The sequence below is a fragment of the Opisthocomus hoazin genome, chromosome 1, assembly GCF_030867145.1.
Source record: "Opisthocomus hoazin isolate bOpiHoa1 chromosome 1, bOpiHoa1.hap1, whole genome shotgun sequence".
Classification (NCBI taxonomy): domain Eukaryota; kingdom Metazoa; phylum Chordata; class Aves; order Opisthocomiformes; family Opisthocomidae; genus Opisthocomus; species Opisthocomus hoazin.
This window is the reverse complement of record NC_134414.1, coordinates 132,617,523-132,635,821: the sequence shown is the minus strand read 5'-3', so window position 1 is coordinate 132,635,821 and position 18,299 is coordinate 132,617,523. Positions and strand designations below refer to the sequence as shown.

The 18,299-nt window shown below is 39.4% G+C and overlaps 1 protein-coding gene across 1 annotated transcript in view; it reads left to right on the top strand.

Annotated features, from left to right (window-relative positions):
* The first annotated feature begins 7,329 nt into the window (after positions 1-7,329).
* Positions 7,330-18,299, top strand: part of F5 (coagulation factor V) — a 35,871-nt gene continuing 24,901 nt past the window's right edge. The window contains exons 1-6 of the mRNA XM_075436548.1: positions 7,330-7,573; positions 10,607-10,698; positions 12,043-12,165; positions 13,419-13,631; positions 16,501-16,644; positions 17,551-17,772. Of these exons, the coding sequence (XP_075292663.1) occupies positions 7,413-7,573; positions 10,607-10,698; positions 12,043-12,165; positions 13,419-13,631; positions 16,501-16,644; positions 17,551-17,772 (955 nt within the window). The 5' untranslated portion in view covers positions 7,330-7,412. The remainder of the gene's footprint in view (positions 7,574-10,606; positions 10,699-12,042; positions 12,166-13,418; positions 13,632-16,500; positions 16,645-17,550; positions 17,773-18,299) is intronic.

The following is an 18,299-nucleotide window of genomic DNA, read 5'->3' as shown; positions in this document are numbered from 1 at the left end:
TACATCTGAAACTAAAATAGCTGTAACTAATCTTTGAAAGGTGATTTAGATTTACACTTGAGCAAGGCTTGCGTTTTGAGATGGAATTTTTGGGGACACAAAGAAGGAATATTAGTATGTAGTCTGTTCGTGTTGTAACAAAGGCAAGAACAGTCTTACTGACAAAATCACAGCTCGGGGGTGAAGGCAGAAGACCTATGGTAGGGCAAGGTTCAATCTTGGTTACTTGTCTGCCTCAACTACGGTTACTGGTAGTCTAGTAGCATGATTTCCTTTTTGGGGTAAATATACATGGAGTTGTTTATGAATTCAAAAATTACAGATGCACCCAGGCTTTAATAGCCACTTTCTGCCCTGTAAAATGTAAATTTTTCATTAATGAAAATGGGAGGAAAGGACCGTCATATATATATGTGTGTGTGTATATATATTTGTTAGGTTCACTTAAACTCTGTTTAGCTTTCAGGACAACATCTTTGTCTCCCAAACATCCAACTTGCATTCTGCAAGGTAATCTGAAGTTGGGTGTCTGAAACTGACTGGATTTACTGTTGGGTAGGAAGGTTGGTCCCTGTCCTGGCACAACTGGTCCCTGTCTTGGCTGTCCTCTATACCATGCTGTTACTTACGTGAGAGACTGCAATCGCGTTCTGTGTACTATGCTTAATTTGGCTGTCCTCTTCTGATATCTATCTTCATTTCCTCTTTTTTGGACAGTATCTTAAGCAATGTCTGTAAGTGAAGAATAATGCTAGCTGAAACCTGTTAACTTAATCACACCCACTGAGTCATGCTGTAGGATTTTCCCCGATCAGACTAATCGCAAAGATGTTTTGGGCTTTTTAGTAACAAAGGAAGTAGCTGTCCTCCACCCAACAGATACAGGGTTTTGGAAGGAAGCAAAGAGGAAATAGGACTTAAAATAACAAGGAGTGATTTTTTTTTTTCTTTTCTTTAATCCTTTTCTCTGTCAGAATCTTTTGAAACGTCCTTCTCCCTAAAAGGTGTCTGTTCTCCTCCATTAGGAAAGTGAATTAGCCTTTCACTGGACTCCAGTATGTTAACAAATACCACATTCTTCTTTGTCAGGGTGTTGACGGAAGTAAGTGGCATTTTTTTTTTTTTTTTTTTTTTAAGTATAAACTGATGGAGGCCTTTTCCTCTGACTCTAGCAGGAAAACAGAGGAGCAGCACAACTGAAGAGAATTTGCCTATGGCTTCCATCAGTATTTAATGTCTTATGGCATCTGTAGCACAGAAATATCTAGTATCGCAAAACCCAATGCTTGGTGACTAATATGTGGTGCTCTGCTTGGCTGGATATCAAAATGACTACCTGAGCAAGCAAATTTGTAGTTGTACTGTATGTTAATCCTTTTCTTCTGTTTGGGGCTATTGTTAAAAATCCCTGTTAGAAGCGAAGATTGCTGCTGTAGGAACTGCTATAAATGTATGCAAACACAGTAACCTCAGCTATAGCTTCTGGCAAATCCTACATGGTCATTAATTGTAGGGGCAAAATTCAGATATCAAAATAGCTCCTGAGAAGTTCTGCTCTGATGGATTCCCTTTCCTACTGCACATCTTACAGTTGTGGCTCTTTACTTGCCTTCTAGATCTCTATCTCTTGATCTTGGACTTTTGAGTACATTCTAGTTTACAGGTCCTGCATGCGGGTGAAATTTTGATTCCACTGAATCTGAACCGAAGTTATGCACAGGGAATAAGTTATGATGCAAAAGGAGTAACCTTACAGAGATTTAAAATAATGACCATTGAAAGCTCTACTGTCAAGATACCTAGTTCTCAATTTACATGACATACTTTTAAAACACAAAAAAGTCTTGCTTCTGATAAAAAATAAACATAGAAGAAAAAAATCAAAGCAATAACTTCCAAGCAGTACATTGGGAATGCGCTTCTGTATTTCGTCTTCTAAAAGTCTAATCAAAGTCTAAACTATAAATAATGAAAGGTGGAAATAGTGTTAAAGAATGAGGGCAATTTCAACTTTGTCCTTCTGTGGCTGCATTTTTAGGTGTGGGAAAGTAGAGGTTGTTTAACCAGCTTGCTGGCAAACAGCCTGATCCATTGCTAGAGAACTAGAATGCCTTGAATTTGTGTGGATGTTGTAAAGTCCATGGGGATGGATGTAATTTAGTGTCTTACCGTGCTAAAAGCTTACTGATTTCCTGTTTCTTCGTGAAACAAACCTATTTGCTTTCCTGTTGGAAAGTAACCTTCTCTGCTAGTAATTTGTAAGAATTGTTCTAAGTCTACTTCAAAAAAAAAAAAAAAAAAAAAAGGACAAAAAAACCCCACCCTGGATGTAGAAAAGGCAACCATATGAAAGAAGAAAAAGTTAATTCATCCAAAGTATCATACCTATTGTTGGAAGTAGGTATGTATGCAACTTGATAAGAGGTGCTCTTTTTTGATAATCCACTTCCGGTTCCAGCATGGATTTATAATAAAAAGGTGCAAATCTTCCTAGCTGCAAACTCTTGCAATCCTGTACCACCTGGTTAACATTGTGTTGTGGGCACTGACATTCTTACTACTTTTATTCTCTACAGAAAGAAAATGACGTTGAATATGCTGCTAGACTGACTTAGCATGAGGGCAGCTGGTCTGATTTAGTATATCAATTGTAAGCCTGGGCAAATAAAGAAATCTCTTAGTAAAGAAGACAAACCGGAACACGGAGAACACAAACATGGTTTAGAGTAGGAGCAAAATTCTTTGTGGAGCCAAACTGAAAATTTTCTGGCAAAAATAAACATGGGGGGGAAAAAAAGGCTTCTTTTGGATCGGTCCAAATTGATTTGAGTCAGACATTATTAATGTAGTTTTTGGACAGAGGAAGCTAGTGCGTTCTCACTTTTTCTTCCTTAAAATGATTTTTTTTCAGACCAAAAGCCAGTGGGTTTAGACAAATTTGTTAAAGCACTGAAATTAGGTTTTACAATATTTAGAAAATTCACATATATCTTTTTCTCTGAAACTGTTTACTGAATTCAGCTTTTCTATGCAGCTAGTTTTGGGTCCTGCTAAATAATAGGTTTTGGCAAACATACTGACTGGAGAAACACCCAATTCTAGTCAAGGACACTTGCTTTTCTCCTAAGGAAAAATACAGGTTTGAAACCTGTGACTGTATTTAGGTTTAAATCAACATGATTATGTATCTTCTGAAGCCTGTAGCACTAGAGCAGTTTGAAATGCTGTTCTACGTTCTTACTGCTTTGTAGTCTGTATGACCACCCAAATCACACGAGGTGCCTTCCTTTAACAGTTATGTGGAATGAGTTCTTAGGTGAGCTGCCATCAAATACAAAACCCATGAACATAATCCTCTTGAATAAGTTGTTGTCTGAATGAAAGCTGAAGTTTCTCTGCCATCTTTTGTTTTTGCCTGCTCATGTGGTTTTCAACATAGCACGTCTACTTCGAACTTCTAAAATTAGTCATTTCACAGATTAATTTTTCTTGGCTTTAGTGCCTTCTTCCAGAAGTGAAGATATTTATCTGACGGCTTCTGTTCCAAGTTGTGCCTGGCAGATTTGGTAAGTGCCCCCTCTGTTTTTTACCTACATTCGGCACCATGTGTTCACTGCTGGTCAATAATTAACTCCTTGTTTGCTCATGAAGGTCCGTTCACCCTGCACTAAACAAAGTAAGCTTGATGGACCATTGTGCATTGATCTGTGCATTTGAATGAGGGAGAGAGAGAGAGATCTGTGTTAGGACATTATTAGCAACCGGTTCAATAATTGTTTTACAACTTTTTATTCTCCATACTAGTTCCCTCTCAGTCACTATAATACAACTGCTAAAACTGATGGCAGCCATCAGGATATGGCTGCCTGGTAGCATTTAGGATAGTGCTTGTGATGAAGTAGAACTAAGTTTATGGTGGGTACTGATCTATAATTAGCAAAAAGTTGCAAATCACCACTTTACAGCTCTTTTAAAGAGAGTTACCTTTCTTGATTGCTTAGACTCAGGCTAGGCTATTCTGTGTGGAAAACCTGGCAATCCCAGTTAGTTTTAAAGGTCAGCTTTAGAGTAGTACTGTAAGTGTACTTTTAGTATGTTTTCACACATAGCATAACAAGAATCAGGACCACAATTGCTGGATGTCAGAACAGAGAGTAATCTTCCCTAGTTAGAAGATGCAGACCTACTTTTGGTGTTAGAGAAGCATAAGCACTACTTCTTATCTGTGTTTTTATTTGGCATTTCACTATCAGTATATCCCAAAGGTACTGCTTAGTTTTGGGAGTAATATTGTTGATTGTGTGGCAGAGGTTGTTTTGCCAGTATGGCCTAGACCTGTGCTCCTCCATGCATGGATTTTGCCCATGAGATCTTTTGATGTTGCTGGTGACCAAATGTAAATGACATTTTAACATGTGGGAAAGCAATGAGGATAAAATATGAAGTTTGCTGCATGTGCAGTGTTGTTAAGTAAAAGCTAAGATCATGGCTATATGTATGAATAGACAATAAATTTGCGTTGTCTTGGAAAACTTCAGCCTGAAGAATATGTTATGTAGTCACTTGTCATGTGACTGACAGTAATAGCTTGCAGGCAACCAATGCCAACTAAAAAAGTTACGTGTATGTGTTAGACTTTCACCATGTCAAACAGAGGATATAAGCGCAGGTATTAGAAGTTAATGGTCAGGTGAAAGGGAACAAGGTCTTCTGATTATTAATAATGATTTTCAGAACACTGTGAAACATCCCAAAGCCTAGAGGAAACAACGTGCTTTAAGAAAAGAAACAAGGAAAAATAAAAAGCCAGGCTGACCCAGAAAATTTCAGTCGGCTCAATCTTACATTGATCCTGAGAGGTGTGGGAAGAGGGCAAAATGAGGGAGTAGCCAATATTGGACTTTTTGTTCTTAAAGGATTAAAGAAGGATAATGCACGCTAATCAGTGTAGCTTAATGGAAAGTATATCTGGTCTAATTTCATACTCTTCTTTAAAACTGTCAGTATTATCAGCCACCCTTGTAAAAGTAATTTCACTGATGTAATGTGTTATTAATTCCTTTTACCATTTGACTGGTACTGCATGATTCATTGGCTAAGAAATTTGAAAAATACAACCCTCAATCAAAATGGACAAAAGAGAGGTAACTAACTGACGTCAGCTTTGGTGATTCGCAGCTCACAGTCACAAAGGAAAGGGTTTTAATCAGATGTTCTGGGTATTTTTTAGCCTGCAATATTTTAGCTTTTATTACAAGGAAGAATTAAATATTAGAAACCTATAATGGAAAATTCAAACAGTTCATAAAACAGAACTACAGGAAGACTTGTTTAAAATGTAGTTTAGTTTCATCTCCTCAGCCAGTCGCATAAGAATATAAGAAAGTCTTCAAATCCCTGTATGGGAAGGAGCTTTGGGAACAGTGCTGTAAAGTCCAGTGGGTGGAGACTGGACTCAAACATGAATCAATTTCTGTTCTGGTAAAGATGCATGAGATTTTCTGTGTGCTTCTGTATGAATGTTGGAAGACCTGGAGGTGAGACAAGCTAGCTTTAAAATGAAGATGGTTTAGGTTTAACAGAATGTGCCAGGCCCTTCACCTGCTCCTTCCCATCACTTCTGGGTTGAAGGAAGGAATTGTCCATCTGCCCAGAGATTTCTTTCATAAAATCTAAATTATAGGTATTTTCACACCGACTATTGAACTCTTAAGCACCAGCACTGAAATGGATCCTGAGCTGGAGGTAAGACTGGGACCAGAATAGAAATGAGACAAATATCAATAACTTTTAAGTAAAAAGTTGTGAAGTGGTTTATCAAGGATTATGGTGAGTTCTTAAAACAATAAGTAATTAGTAATGAAATACTATTGTTTTTAGTGTTTACATAAGATTTCAGTATCAGTGCATGCATTCTGGTCCAACGTAATTGTTGCTGGGTTCTGGGTTTTGAGTCTTTTTCATACATAATGTATGAGCCAAAGCAGATCATGGGAATAAGTTATTAACCCCATGCAGATGCAGTAGGAGGTAATTTAAGTTCAATTTGGCTGCCTTGAAACTGTTTCGTTGCGTCTGTAGTCTTAATACTGTCAAAGCGATAATGATTGTTTCCAGATTTAGGCACGAAACTATTCTGAAGTTTGGTAGGGAGCATTCAGCTATTGGTCTTCATCAGTGTGTTTTCCAGTCATCTTCCCAATCTCTATGAAGGCCTTGTGGTACCATATAGTTTGGACAGAATTAACCAAGCTTCCAGTTAGACCATTCTGCTGTTGAACAATATATCAAACCTAGAATTGATCAAGTTTTCTTTTGAAGTAGTCTGAGGAAATATTGTTCTTATTTTTGTCTAGATTTGGAGTGGTATTATTTTGATTTGGGGTTGTAGGTAATTTTTTCCTTAAAACATTAGCAAAATATTATTGAAAAAGTTGTTGTGATCTATCCATGAAAAAATAGGTAGGGATTTGTCTTTTGCCAGTAATCCCAGTGTATGGGAAACACACTCAACAGTTTTCTTGTTGTTTTGACAAACTTCTCAGCACTGGCAAAAGCAGGGAAACATTTTTGGTGATATAGTTGACATTGGTAATTAGGTTATCAAAACGTATGTTCCTCATCATTTCTCTTTAGATAAATGTCAGCAGATCCTAGTCCAGACTAGACTAGAAGGATTCTGACTGTGGGTGAGTCTTCAGGCTGACCTGTTAGCTGCCACTGAGAAGCCCGTTCGTTATTCATTACCTGAGATACTTGAGAGCGTAGTGGGAACCAAGCTGAAGCTGACAACATGTTTAGAAAGGTTACTGACTTACTAGTATGAGTATGCAGTATATGGTGATTGGAACTAGATTTAGCTCTGCCTGCATCCACATGTAGTCTCCACACCTAATCCCTCATCATTTTGCTTTCAAACTGGGAATGATTTTGTAGGAGATGTAGCATCTAACTGGGAAATTTCCATCAGTCCCAGCCGTGTGCTGGGTTTCTGTTTTCTGGGAAGATAGAAAATATGCCCCCCTTCTTCCTAACCATACAAGTCAAACATCCTGTAATTGTAAGTAACCGAAGTAATTGTTTTCTGCCTCTGCTATCCTGCTGCTTCAGTAGACAATGACCCAACCACAGTTTGTAATGGGGCTGAAGCTGTTTCTCCTTGGTGCTTGTCTCTCACTGAAGATGGTGTGGAGGAGGGGGAAGGAAAGTAGTTTAAACAGGTTTTTATCTCTATTGGATCCCTGTCAGTAAGGGGAGAGGAGGTGAAGAGCAATGACCTGACCGTAGCAAATGCTGTTACCCTCTTGCATCACAATTATTTCATTTCTGAGGGGAAGTCAGAAGCAGCAACAGCAATAAAAGCAGCAGTTTCTGCCTCCTCTTCCAGAGCAGTATCAGCAGGCATCCGTACCATGACACTCCACTGCATGCGTCTCTTTCTCTTGCTTCTGCTTGGTTCATGGTGGCCAGACTCGGAGAAGCGTGTGGTGGGAGCTGTGAGGGTCAGGGAGCACTATATAGCTGCTCAGATCACTAGCTGGACCTACAAACTGGAACCTGAGGAAAAGTCCAGGTAACAAAGTACAGTATAAGGATGAAACTAGTCCTGTCTTGCAACTGAAAGTGTTTTATGTCTCCCAACTCCTGTGGAATTTTAGAGCCCAGGAGGACTTTAGAGCCTGATCTGTTGACTTCAGAGGAACTTGTGTAACTTTAAACAGCATGATCTGAACTGGAGCAAGTGAAGTATTAAAAGCTCCTTTTTATTTACTTCATTAGTGGATAGAATTATTTTTATGTTTTCAGAGGACTTCTGTTAAATGTGTTCCAGGGCTTGCTTTTATCTTCTGTGTGGTTTGATTTTAGTTGTTTGTTTGTTTTAATGTAATTATTTTAGGTATATGGATTTTGAGCAATGTTAACTTGAGCCATAGCTTGGTAAGATTTCAAAAACTTCCAGACTTTAGACTTTGCTGAAGGAATAAATATGTTCCAATTTGGATACTATCACTTTCACTTAAATCAGTCTGATGAACTTTGGAACTAGCTATGCTATTTCTGAGTTGTTCAATAGTTTTTGTGAAATGTCCATCCTGAGTTCTGCCATGTAAATGTTGTAGGATCAAGCATTGCTATACTTTATTAAGTGAAAATACTAATTTCAGTTTTTTTCAGATAGCATTGCAGAATGGCCAGCCTACATGCATACACCAATCCAGCACAGAATGCCACTATTACCCTGAGGGTTGTAAACACTGCAAGCGCAATGCTACAGATGACAAAACTTGGATGTAATTTAGAATTCTTGTGCTGTGTTCACTGTAGTCACCATACACAGCTTTTATTTGCTAATGAAGCGGCACCAAATGGTACAAATTACTCCTACATTCAAGGGTATATTTGGATACTGTTGCATTTTATGTTGGTGGATTGTTGTTTTCTTTATTTTTGTTTAGCTGCTGATTATGTTTTTTAAAATGTGTGTTGCATTTCTGGATGTTATGGAAAGGACATTTCCAGTTCAGATTTAGATTTTCTAACTATTATTTTTTCCAAGACTAATTAAAACAAGGTTTCTGTGGTTTCTAAAACTCCCCTTGGAAGTTTAATGCAACTGGTATAAGCACAATGTCAAACTGGCAAGACAGAAGAGAACAGGATTTAAATGTAGGAACATGAAGCCAAATGCCATTTAAGTATTGACCCAGGCATGTGAATTCAGTAGTTAGAACGCCATTCTCATCTGCACTGGATGCATCAACTGCTGTTTTGTTAAATGTCACATTGTTGACAGTTTTCATGCAGTAGGGACCCACAGACAGCCTCAAATGTCAGTTGAAATACTCTGTGATTCACTAGGAGTTTTTCGTACGCAGTGCCTATTGAGATGTCTCACGTAAGTATTTAGAGCGAGTCACATCCCAAATGAGTCTGATGAACTTTGTAAAGCTTGTACAAGTTTAACTCAAAAAAAAAAAAAAAACCAACCAAAAACAAAACAAAAAAAAACCCAAAAAAGACCTCACAAAGATACTAAGGAAGAGATAATGGCTTGCATCACAAGGGCATTTGGGTATGTAACTTGCTCTGATTTCAGTAGAAGCTGAATGTCTAACTACAGTGTAAGAATCTGATACTTTGCTGCTTTTGGTTCTAAACAACGGAAGAGAGGCTGAAAAGAAAATTAGTTCTTCCTGAACTATTTCCTTGATTTTCCAGTCATACAGGCTAGAAAAGGACACTTAGCTTCTCTGAGTGTGTCATCTTATCTTCATAGAGATTTATTTGTTACTATGTACAAGTGATATTTATAAGATACTTCAGAGCACAGTGAAAACGTATTATCTGTGCGTGCAGTACTGCTGCTGCCATTCCTGACAGCTATGTAAGGAGACCTGCTTATGTAGCCTGTGTATTTTGTTCCTTCTAGCTGTGCGATTGACGCTGATGAATTTCCTCTTCCACTCCATAGTCTGATGCGCATATTCTGTTGAGCATTGCCACGTTAGGGCAGCACTTGACAATGAAGGTTGTGGATTGGATTCTTCTCCTTAAAGAGTGCCTTTAAAGCGAGGGGAATGAATTGAAACATGAACTGCTTCTGCCTGACTCTTCTCTTGCAAGAGTGTGTCGCAGAGGGATTTGCAGATCTCTGCACAAAGAGATCTCCCCCTCATGGACCCTGGACGTCACTGAAGCAAGCTCGCCGTTACCTCTGCCCAGCCTCTCTATGCCCGAGCAGCCCATCAGCTCCCCAGTATCAAATGTGCCTGAAAGGGCATTACAACAAGAAAGCAAGTGGAAGTACTGTTGGATCCGGTCACCAAACATACTACAAGCAGTCGACCAATAAATCTGAAACTAAATACAGGCTGTTGTCCCATCAGCCCTCTTCTCATCGTTATTTCCACCCCAGAAGTGGTGCGTGCAGGTTTCCTGCTGCTTTCGTAAATATTTTTGAAGAAAACATTGTGTGGTCCACTGCTGCCCGATTCATTTACATAACAAGACTAAGGACACTTGGAGTGTTTCTCAGAAAGCAATTTTCTGAATTGCTGTGAGATCCTTAGCTGTGGTCAGGGAACAGTTTTGTGCTTGCTTCCGATGTCATTGCTGCTACAGGAGCTTGCTGTTAATGCCGTTGTAGAATCCTTGTGGTGAGTCTTAAAGTTCAGGCATGGAGCTGAGTAAAGAGAAATTCAGGTTTCTTTCACTGTGTTTTGTCAGATGCTTTCTAGGTTAAGCATGGCCAAGACCTCTTCCCTGGTGTCTTAAATGGACAAAGCAAAGACTTCTTCATTACAGAATAAAAAGGACCTATAGAAATCACCAGCAAAATCAGGGGCAAACTGTGCTAGGTACTGTAATTGAATGTTTAATACGAAATGGCCTAGCTCAGGAATGTCATCGATTCAATAGAGTGAGAAGGAGAGGGGAAAACACTATGAAGAGTGGACTGTGTGCCTTGCCTTCAGCAAAATGTGCAAGTGACTCAATGTAATTCCAGGATTCATTTTCTGAGATATCCATTAAACAGCAATGGCATGTCTGAGAATCTTTGTCCTTTTAATTTGGTTTTTTTTTTTTGGTAACTCTTTTGTTTCAGATTGGAACATTCAGATCCTGTGTTTAAGAAAATTTCTTACAGAGAATATGAAGTGGATTTTAAAAAAGAAAAGCCAGCAAACATATTCACAGGTAAACAGGAAAGTATTTGAGTATTTTTGAGTATTTTTGTTTGTTGCTTGTTAAAAAGCCACTAACAAGATAAGCAAGCTTGTATTTTGCACATAAACCAAATAGGCACAGGGGATGAGGTCTCTACAGTGCACTAGGCTTTTCTTAGAGGCTGGGGCTCAGTGCTATCTGCAAATTAATTGCACAATACGAAGTTGTTCCCTTTGTTTTGAGTATCTAATGAGACTTCCCATACACAGTTAGACTTGTACGGCACAGTCACAGGGGTGACACTATAAGTTCAGATGAGAGAAGCCTAAGGCCTGGGTCTAAATGTGTTTCTGATAGATCAATGGAAAAGAAAAGAAAAACTGTGAGGTTGGATGTGAAGGATGTCCCCTTGCCTTTGCATCTGTTACTGCTTGAAGACCCTTTAAATGGATGGAGACAAGTTCTCATACTTACGCCATACATACGCATAGTACTTTGTGCTCTGATACGTATGCAGAGTACTTATATAGTCTGTCTGTGCTTCATAAGAATAGATAAAATAACTTCATATGTTAGATGTTCAGATTTAGATTTTAAAGTAAATATGTGTGAGGTTGATGATAGGAAATTGTTGTTGTCCTGAAAGTTCTAGTCTATGATCTGATTCCTTCCGGTTTTGTTTATTCTCCTCTGTTTTCTGAAACTGCTTTTCTTTTCAGAGAAAGGAATGTACAAAATAGTTCACAAAGAAAGAGACTAACAAGCCAGTGGTTGCCTTAGCAGATTTCTTTCATTGCTTAATTTTGCAACATGGGGAGTAGGGATACAAGCTCCTCTTGAAACCTTTTGCAGGCTATGCCTCAAGAAATTTGCAACATGGAACTGATTATTGCTTTAGATAACATTTTGGGATTGAAAGATCTTTTTGTTCTGTGACTTCTGAGATTGCGAGGGGAAAAGTGCTTGAATGCCTTTCTCTAAACTCTTAAAATATAGAATGTCTGCCTTCCTAAAACTATTTAATTAAATTGTATGTGAAGGATTCCTAGAAGTTCCCAATGAACCTCAGCATGAACCTTTTCATAAATTTTCTGTGTCTGGAAATAACCTTTTTTCCCCCAAATCTACCATTTTCCTATGCTTTTTAAGTGCTAGTTGCCAGATACACAGTTTATAACATTGGTGACGATGAGCTGCAGGTTTTAAATCCCCACGTGCCTTTTTATGGGTAAGTCTTCATTGCAGTGGTATTGCATTCTCTGCCTGTATTAATTTTGCAACTTGTACTCCTTAATGGGGTGAGAGAACTCTTCATTTCACTAAACATACTGTTTTGCTCACATTTTCTTCTCTCTTTATCTTGAATAACTACAGGACTTCTGGGACCAACTCTGCGTGCTGAAGTGGGAGATACTTTAGTAGTTCACCTTAAGAATATGGCTGACAAGCCAGTCAGTATTCATCCCCAAGGCATAGTTTACAACAAAAATGCAGAAGGTAAATACTATAAAAGCTCCATGTTTTGTTCGTTTTCTTGTAGACTACTGCATGAAATATTGAGAGGGGCCCAGACCAATGTTTGAGGATATGTGTACCACAAATATCTGCTGATCCTGGATTAAAACTTCACACCCATTGTTAGCTCCTTTCTTGTTCATCAGTGTAACACTAGGAACATGAGTGTCATCTGACATGCACAGTGTCCTGACCAGCTGCTTGTGTGCTAATACTGTTTCACAGCATCACAGAGTGGTTAAGGTTGGAAGGCGCCTCTGCAGCTCATCTGGTCCAATGTCCATGTAATTGCAAAATATTCTGTTTCAGGACATGTAAACTCTTAAATATAGGTCTTAAAAAGACTATTCCAAATCCTTTGCAATAGTGTACATCAAAGCATTATTGGCAAAGGCAGTTGACCGTGCTGATCATGTTGTTTTGATACTCAGCATTTCATGCTCAGCTTTGTGGTGTTTCACTACTGGAACCCTCGTGAGACTAGCAAAAAGAGATCATAAACTGTGACCAAATTGGCAGTTAAATGTCTGCACTAGCATAGAGTTGGATTGCCCACGCTTCTTGTATTGCCCTGCTCTGGGTGCTAAGCCAGAGCTCTGACCTGCAGTTTACAAATCTGTCTGAGGCTTTGTTTGTTGTGTTTGTACAAAAAGAGTTTTGCAACTCCATCTTACGGAGTTGAACAGAACATGTTATTGGAAGTGATAGGCAGTTCAGTTTTACTGTCTTACTAATGTGCCTTTTGCACCTAGGATTTTGATTCTCTGCCTCCCCTTTGTCATATTGCAGATTTGTTGAATGTGGTAGACATAGATATGAGCCATTACTGCCATCTGGATGTGCAGTGCACAAAAGGTCTGAGGCAGCAAGGCAATGCTAGCCTGCACAATGGCTTTATGAGTCAGTTAGAAAGTTGACAAAGTGGGTGGTATTCCTCCGCAGAATATCAGTGAGCAGAGGTTGAAGCTTTGTGCCATCCTAACCCCAGTCAGACTGATGAAGAGCCCCATCTTTTGGCAGTGATGGCTGTTCTAGGAAGGCTTTAATCTGTAAAGAACAGGATGGTGGAATAGCTACTCTCCACAGTGTGAGTGGAGTCATGAGTTATCTCTTTGAAGCTGAAGTATCATGTAGGCAAGAAACAAACCAAGCTTTTGGGATTGATTGTAGGAGGACATTCTAGATGCTTTAACTGCTCTTTGTCTTCACGCCACCCTACTGACTCTTCTTGGCAGGCTCCCTGTATGATGACAGAACACCACCTGCGGAAAAACAAGACGATGTTGTACTCCCAGGCCAGGTCTACACATATGTGTGGGATATAACAGAAGAAGTTGGTCCAAGAGAAGCTGACCTCCCTTGTCTTACTTATGCATATTATTCTCATGAGAACATGGCAATGGATTTTAACTCTGGTCTGATTGGAGCACTGCTTATCTGTAAGAAAGGTAACAAAACGCTTTAAGACTACTATAAGGTAATATAGTTTCATTTCTTAATAAAGTTAAGGTTGTATGATAATGAGTGAAGATATATTATTTTCCTTTTCACATCTTTACATGCAGGGTAAAGTAAATGGTTTTCAACATCCTTCTGTTAGATGTTAAGGTTTTTAAATGCCAGCTTTCATGCAGATCCATCCTATAATTAAAGCATGGACAGTGCACTATTAATAGATACATTTGCCTGTACTGGTTGCATTTTCAGTTGTTTAACTGATAAATATATGACCTTAAATTTTCTGTCTTAGAATAAATATTTTTTAATGCTTCATTTGAAATGGTTCAGCCACTCCAGAGAGGAAGGCAGGAAATAGTTGTTCTACCCATGCCTTTTAAAGGCTGTCTGATCACAAGGCTGTAGCACTCCCTCTTCTGTAACGAGGGTTTGAAATCACAGAGCAGTGTGTCTTGTGCTAGTCATTTGAAAATATGGCCAAATTTGAACAGATTGTAAGTCTTCGAAAATTGCTTTGCATGCGGTCAGGGACTTGAGATTTTAGCAGTTTGAGTCGTTGAAATCCATCTCCATTAATATGATCTGGTGTCTTGTAGGACTTTAAGTAACTTCTAAGTACACACCACTGATTTGAGGGAAGTTTGAAACAACGTGCCACTGTGTAAGCTACCTAAACTACTTGCTGGTACCTTAAATCCTAAATTTTTTCAAGTGATATATCCTTCTTTTAGTGAAAGCTCTGTGAGTTACTTAGCTTGATCCTCCTTCCCTGCTGTTTGAGTCAAACATTTTATATAGACTGCAGACTGCCTGGACTTGGACCATGAAGCTTTCTTGAAAGTAAATATAAAATTGGTTCTTTGTGTGTTGTACAAGGGCGCACTTCTCACTGATAGACACCCATTGAATTGCAGAACACACCTACTTATATCACCTCAAAGGAGTGGCATTAGTATTAATTATGTTCCTCCTGAAGTTTTTTGAGAATTAGTGCTTTTAGTATTATCTAGGATTTGTTATTTTCCTAATTTGCTTGGATTTTCTTTCTCTGTGTTCATGTGTATGTGTGCATTTCATGGCATTCTGGCGGTGTTAATCTGGACAAATGCTCTGAAATTTCTTGCTTTTCTTCCTTCTCAGGCTTCTCAAATTCATGCATATATTGTGGGCTTGAGTTAGTTATGAGATGGAGATGGATTGGTTTGACCACTACCGTCACGACAATCTGAGTATATGTTTCTAGCTAGAGCAAAACCAAATGGCTAACTACTTAACTTTTTAAGATTTCTGAACAGGGTTTCTTTGAGCACTGCGTGTGGCAGGTGTGCGACGTGCCTGTGTATTTGGTCTGGCTGGTATGGAATTAATTTCTTCACCGCAGCTCATACGGTGCTGTGTTTCGGATTCGTAGCTAAATAGTGTTGATAATACACCATGTTTTAGCTGTTGCTGAACAGTGCTTGCACAGTGTCAAGGCTTTCTCTTTTTCCTGCTCAGACCTCCCCAGCTCGTAGGCTGGGAGTGGGCAAGAGGTTGGGAAAGGACACAGCTGGACAGATGAACCAAACTGGCCAAAGGGATATTTCCTACCATGTAACATCATTCTCGGCAATAAAAACTAGAGGTAGAGGAAGAAAAAGCAGCGCAGGGGAAATGAGGGATGTTGACTTCCAAGATGGCTGCTCCTTAGAGACTGGCTGGGCATCAGTCTGTTTGTGGGAGATGATGAGTGATTTCATTCCTGTTGCTTGGGTTTTTTTCCCCCATTCCTTCACCTGTTGAACCACCTTTATCGACCCACAAGTTTTCTCACTTTTGTTCTTCCTGTTCTCTCCCCTGTCTTACTGGGGGTGGGAAGCATTGAAGTGGCTGTGTGGGTCCTTGACTGCTGGCTGGGGTCAACCCATCACAGTCCGACACATCAAGAGCAGCATAGGTGGTATAACCTGGGAAGGTTATAAAAAGTGGGCTTTTGAGTTAAAGCACTGACTGAATGTTATTTGCGTGACAAGCAGATAAATTCCTCTGATCTGAGACTTCTTTTGTGCAGGAAAACAGGACTTTGTAGCCTCTCATAAATAAAAAGGATTATATTAGAGAACTGCTTCCACTGCCAGTCTTGCTTCCTAAGTAGAACAATCAGCAAGCACCCAAATTTTTAGTTGCTGCAGTCCAGAGGGACATATATTTTAGTCCTGGATTATGTATTGAAAGTAGCAAATGGAGGCTTTTGATGCGATCAATCTACAGAAAGAATCAGTAATATCACACCAGTTCTGTGTGGCACGTCCAGAATGAATTCTGCTTGTTGATAGAAATCACACCTGTATCACAAACTCAGCTACATGGTTTCTTGTAACTGATCCAATCTAGCAGTATTTGTCAAAGTCTTTTGTAGGTGAAGATTGTTTGCTGAGTAGTTGGGCTTACGCTTTTTAAGGGAGCTGATGACCTCAGTGTAGTGCTTGAAAAGGCAGTGTTCGCACTGCAGGTGACTGCATCATGCTTCTCCTTCCCTCACAGTCTCGAAAGAGAAGCCAGTGTCTGACTGTGGACAGAAGGCTGTTTGGTGCTCCCGTTCGTGAAGGCGATCCAGAACTGTCCAAGACAATTCATTGCATGTTGTTCAAGCTCCCCTGGGATATTACAGACTTTTGATTTCGTGGTTACCCAACCAAAAAGTACTTTCAGAAATAAAATCACTTCATGAGCATTCTTAAGGTCTTATTTTGGTCAGACTCAGCCAGTGCGTGCTAACTAGTGAAGCAAGCTCATTAAATACACATTAATGCCACTACATTGATGTGAAAACTGCTTTACTTCTGCTTCAAATTAAGACCTGTTGTTTCTTCTGCTTAGGAAGCCTAAATGAGGATGGGTCACAGAAATTTTTCGACAAGGAGTATGTACTGATGTTTGGTGTGTTTGATGAAAACAAGAGTTGGCAAAGATCAGCATCACTCAAGTACACAATTAATGGCTATACTGATGGAGCATTACCAGGTACTGTTCAGGCTTATGTGAAATGAAATTAATGTTGATGAAGACTGAATATTACCTTTGTTTGTTTTTTATACAAGAGAACAGGAATGTGGAGGAATGGGATACAGCCTTTTTTAGAACATGTCTGTGAGTGTGTAAATTCTAGAAGAGAAACCGTGCTGCTGAAAGGAAGTCATGCCATATTGCTGATAAGAACAACAAGATTACTTCTTAGAAGAGTTCTGCTTGAATACAGAATTACCAACTTTAAAAAAAAAAGTAGAAATCCCTCATTTGTTTGTTCAGCTGATGGGGAGTGAGTGATGTGGTTAAGTGAACTGCTGGTTTTACAGCATGTAGAACATACTAGGTGAAGAATTTCCTGGAAGTGGAAAGTCAGTTACCATTAAATTAGACAATTAAGTGAGAAGACTAGGAAGGTGGTAATGGGGCTATTCTGTCGCTAGTGTTTTCCCCTTGTTCTCCTAAGGAACTATCATCTCTGTCCAGTCCATTGAGCAAATACAAAAGACTTAGGTGGGGTTTTTAAACAAATATTGGATAGGGTAGTCATTGTCACTAGATACAACCTCGTTCTTTAGATTGCCGTTTTCTCCATCCCCCCACCCCCAAGGACAGATCAGCTTTCCAGAAGAGGCTCCTGGTTTTCTTCCTTCTTCCTCAGCTCACTATGAATCAGATTGTCACTTGCATGCAAGATTTAAAGACGTATCTTCCTTTAACATAGAGGATTTTGGTATCCATTCCATTTACAAGCTTCTGAAACTTCATCTTGTTGCAAATACTCATCACAGGAGTCAGAGATGGTTTTTTAACGGTTTCAGCAGATTCACTTCAGATCTAGTGTGCACAGGGAACTCGCATGATTTGCCTGTGTTCTGAACCCTGTTCTCATTTCTCTTTCAGACTTAGAGGCTTGTGCCTATGACAACATTAGCTGGCATTTGATAGGAATGAGTTCCAAGCCAGAAATTTTCTCCGTTCATATCAATGGCCAGTCCATGGAGCAAAGACATCGCCGAGTTTCTACTGTTAACCTAGTGGGAGGAGCATCAACCACAGTAAACATGACAGTGAGTGAGGAAGGAAGGTGGCTGATATCTTCTCTTGTCCAAAAGCACCTGCAAGGCAAGGAAACACCTATTTATTAGGCAACTGTAGAGCTGTCCTTCTCTTCTTTATGCCCCGAATGGCTTCTGCTGTTTTGCATTGGTATAGTTACTGTGTTTCGGGTGGTTGTCATTTCACTAAGAAACCACTGGAGAGCAGGGCATTCTGTTGGAATGAGAAGTGCATGGTAAACTAAAAGGCGTTTTTATCTGCAGCTTTACTGTTATGTGCAGATCACACAGCAACAGTGAATCAGTACTCCAGCGTCTGTGAGCTGTTCAGATAAGCACCATTGTAAAATGAGTAAGGAACTGCCTGTTTCCTGAGAAACTGGGTACTTTCAGCTAACGGCCACTCAATCTGATGAAAATATTTGCTGTGCTCAGAATTCTGTTTTAAATAATGAGAGAAACATCTCTTGTAAGAGCTGGAAGACATTTTTGTGGGAAAAAAAAAACACAAACAAACAAAACAAGAAAAAATTAGCTTTCTGTCTGTTCAGCTGGTATTTTCAGAGGGCTAGCTGAGAGAGCTTCTGTATTCTA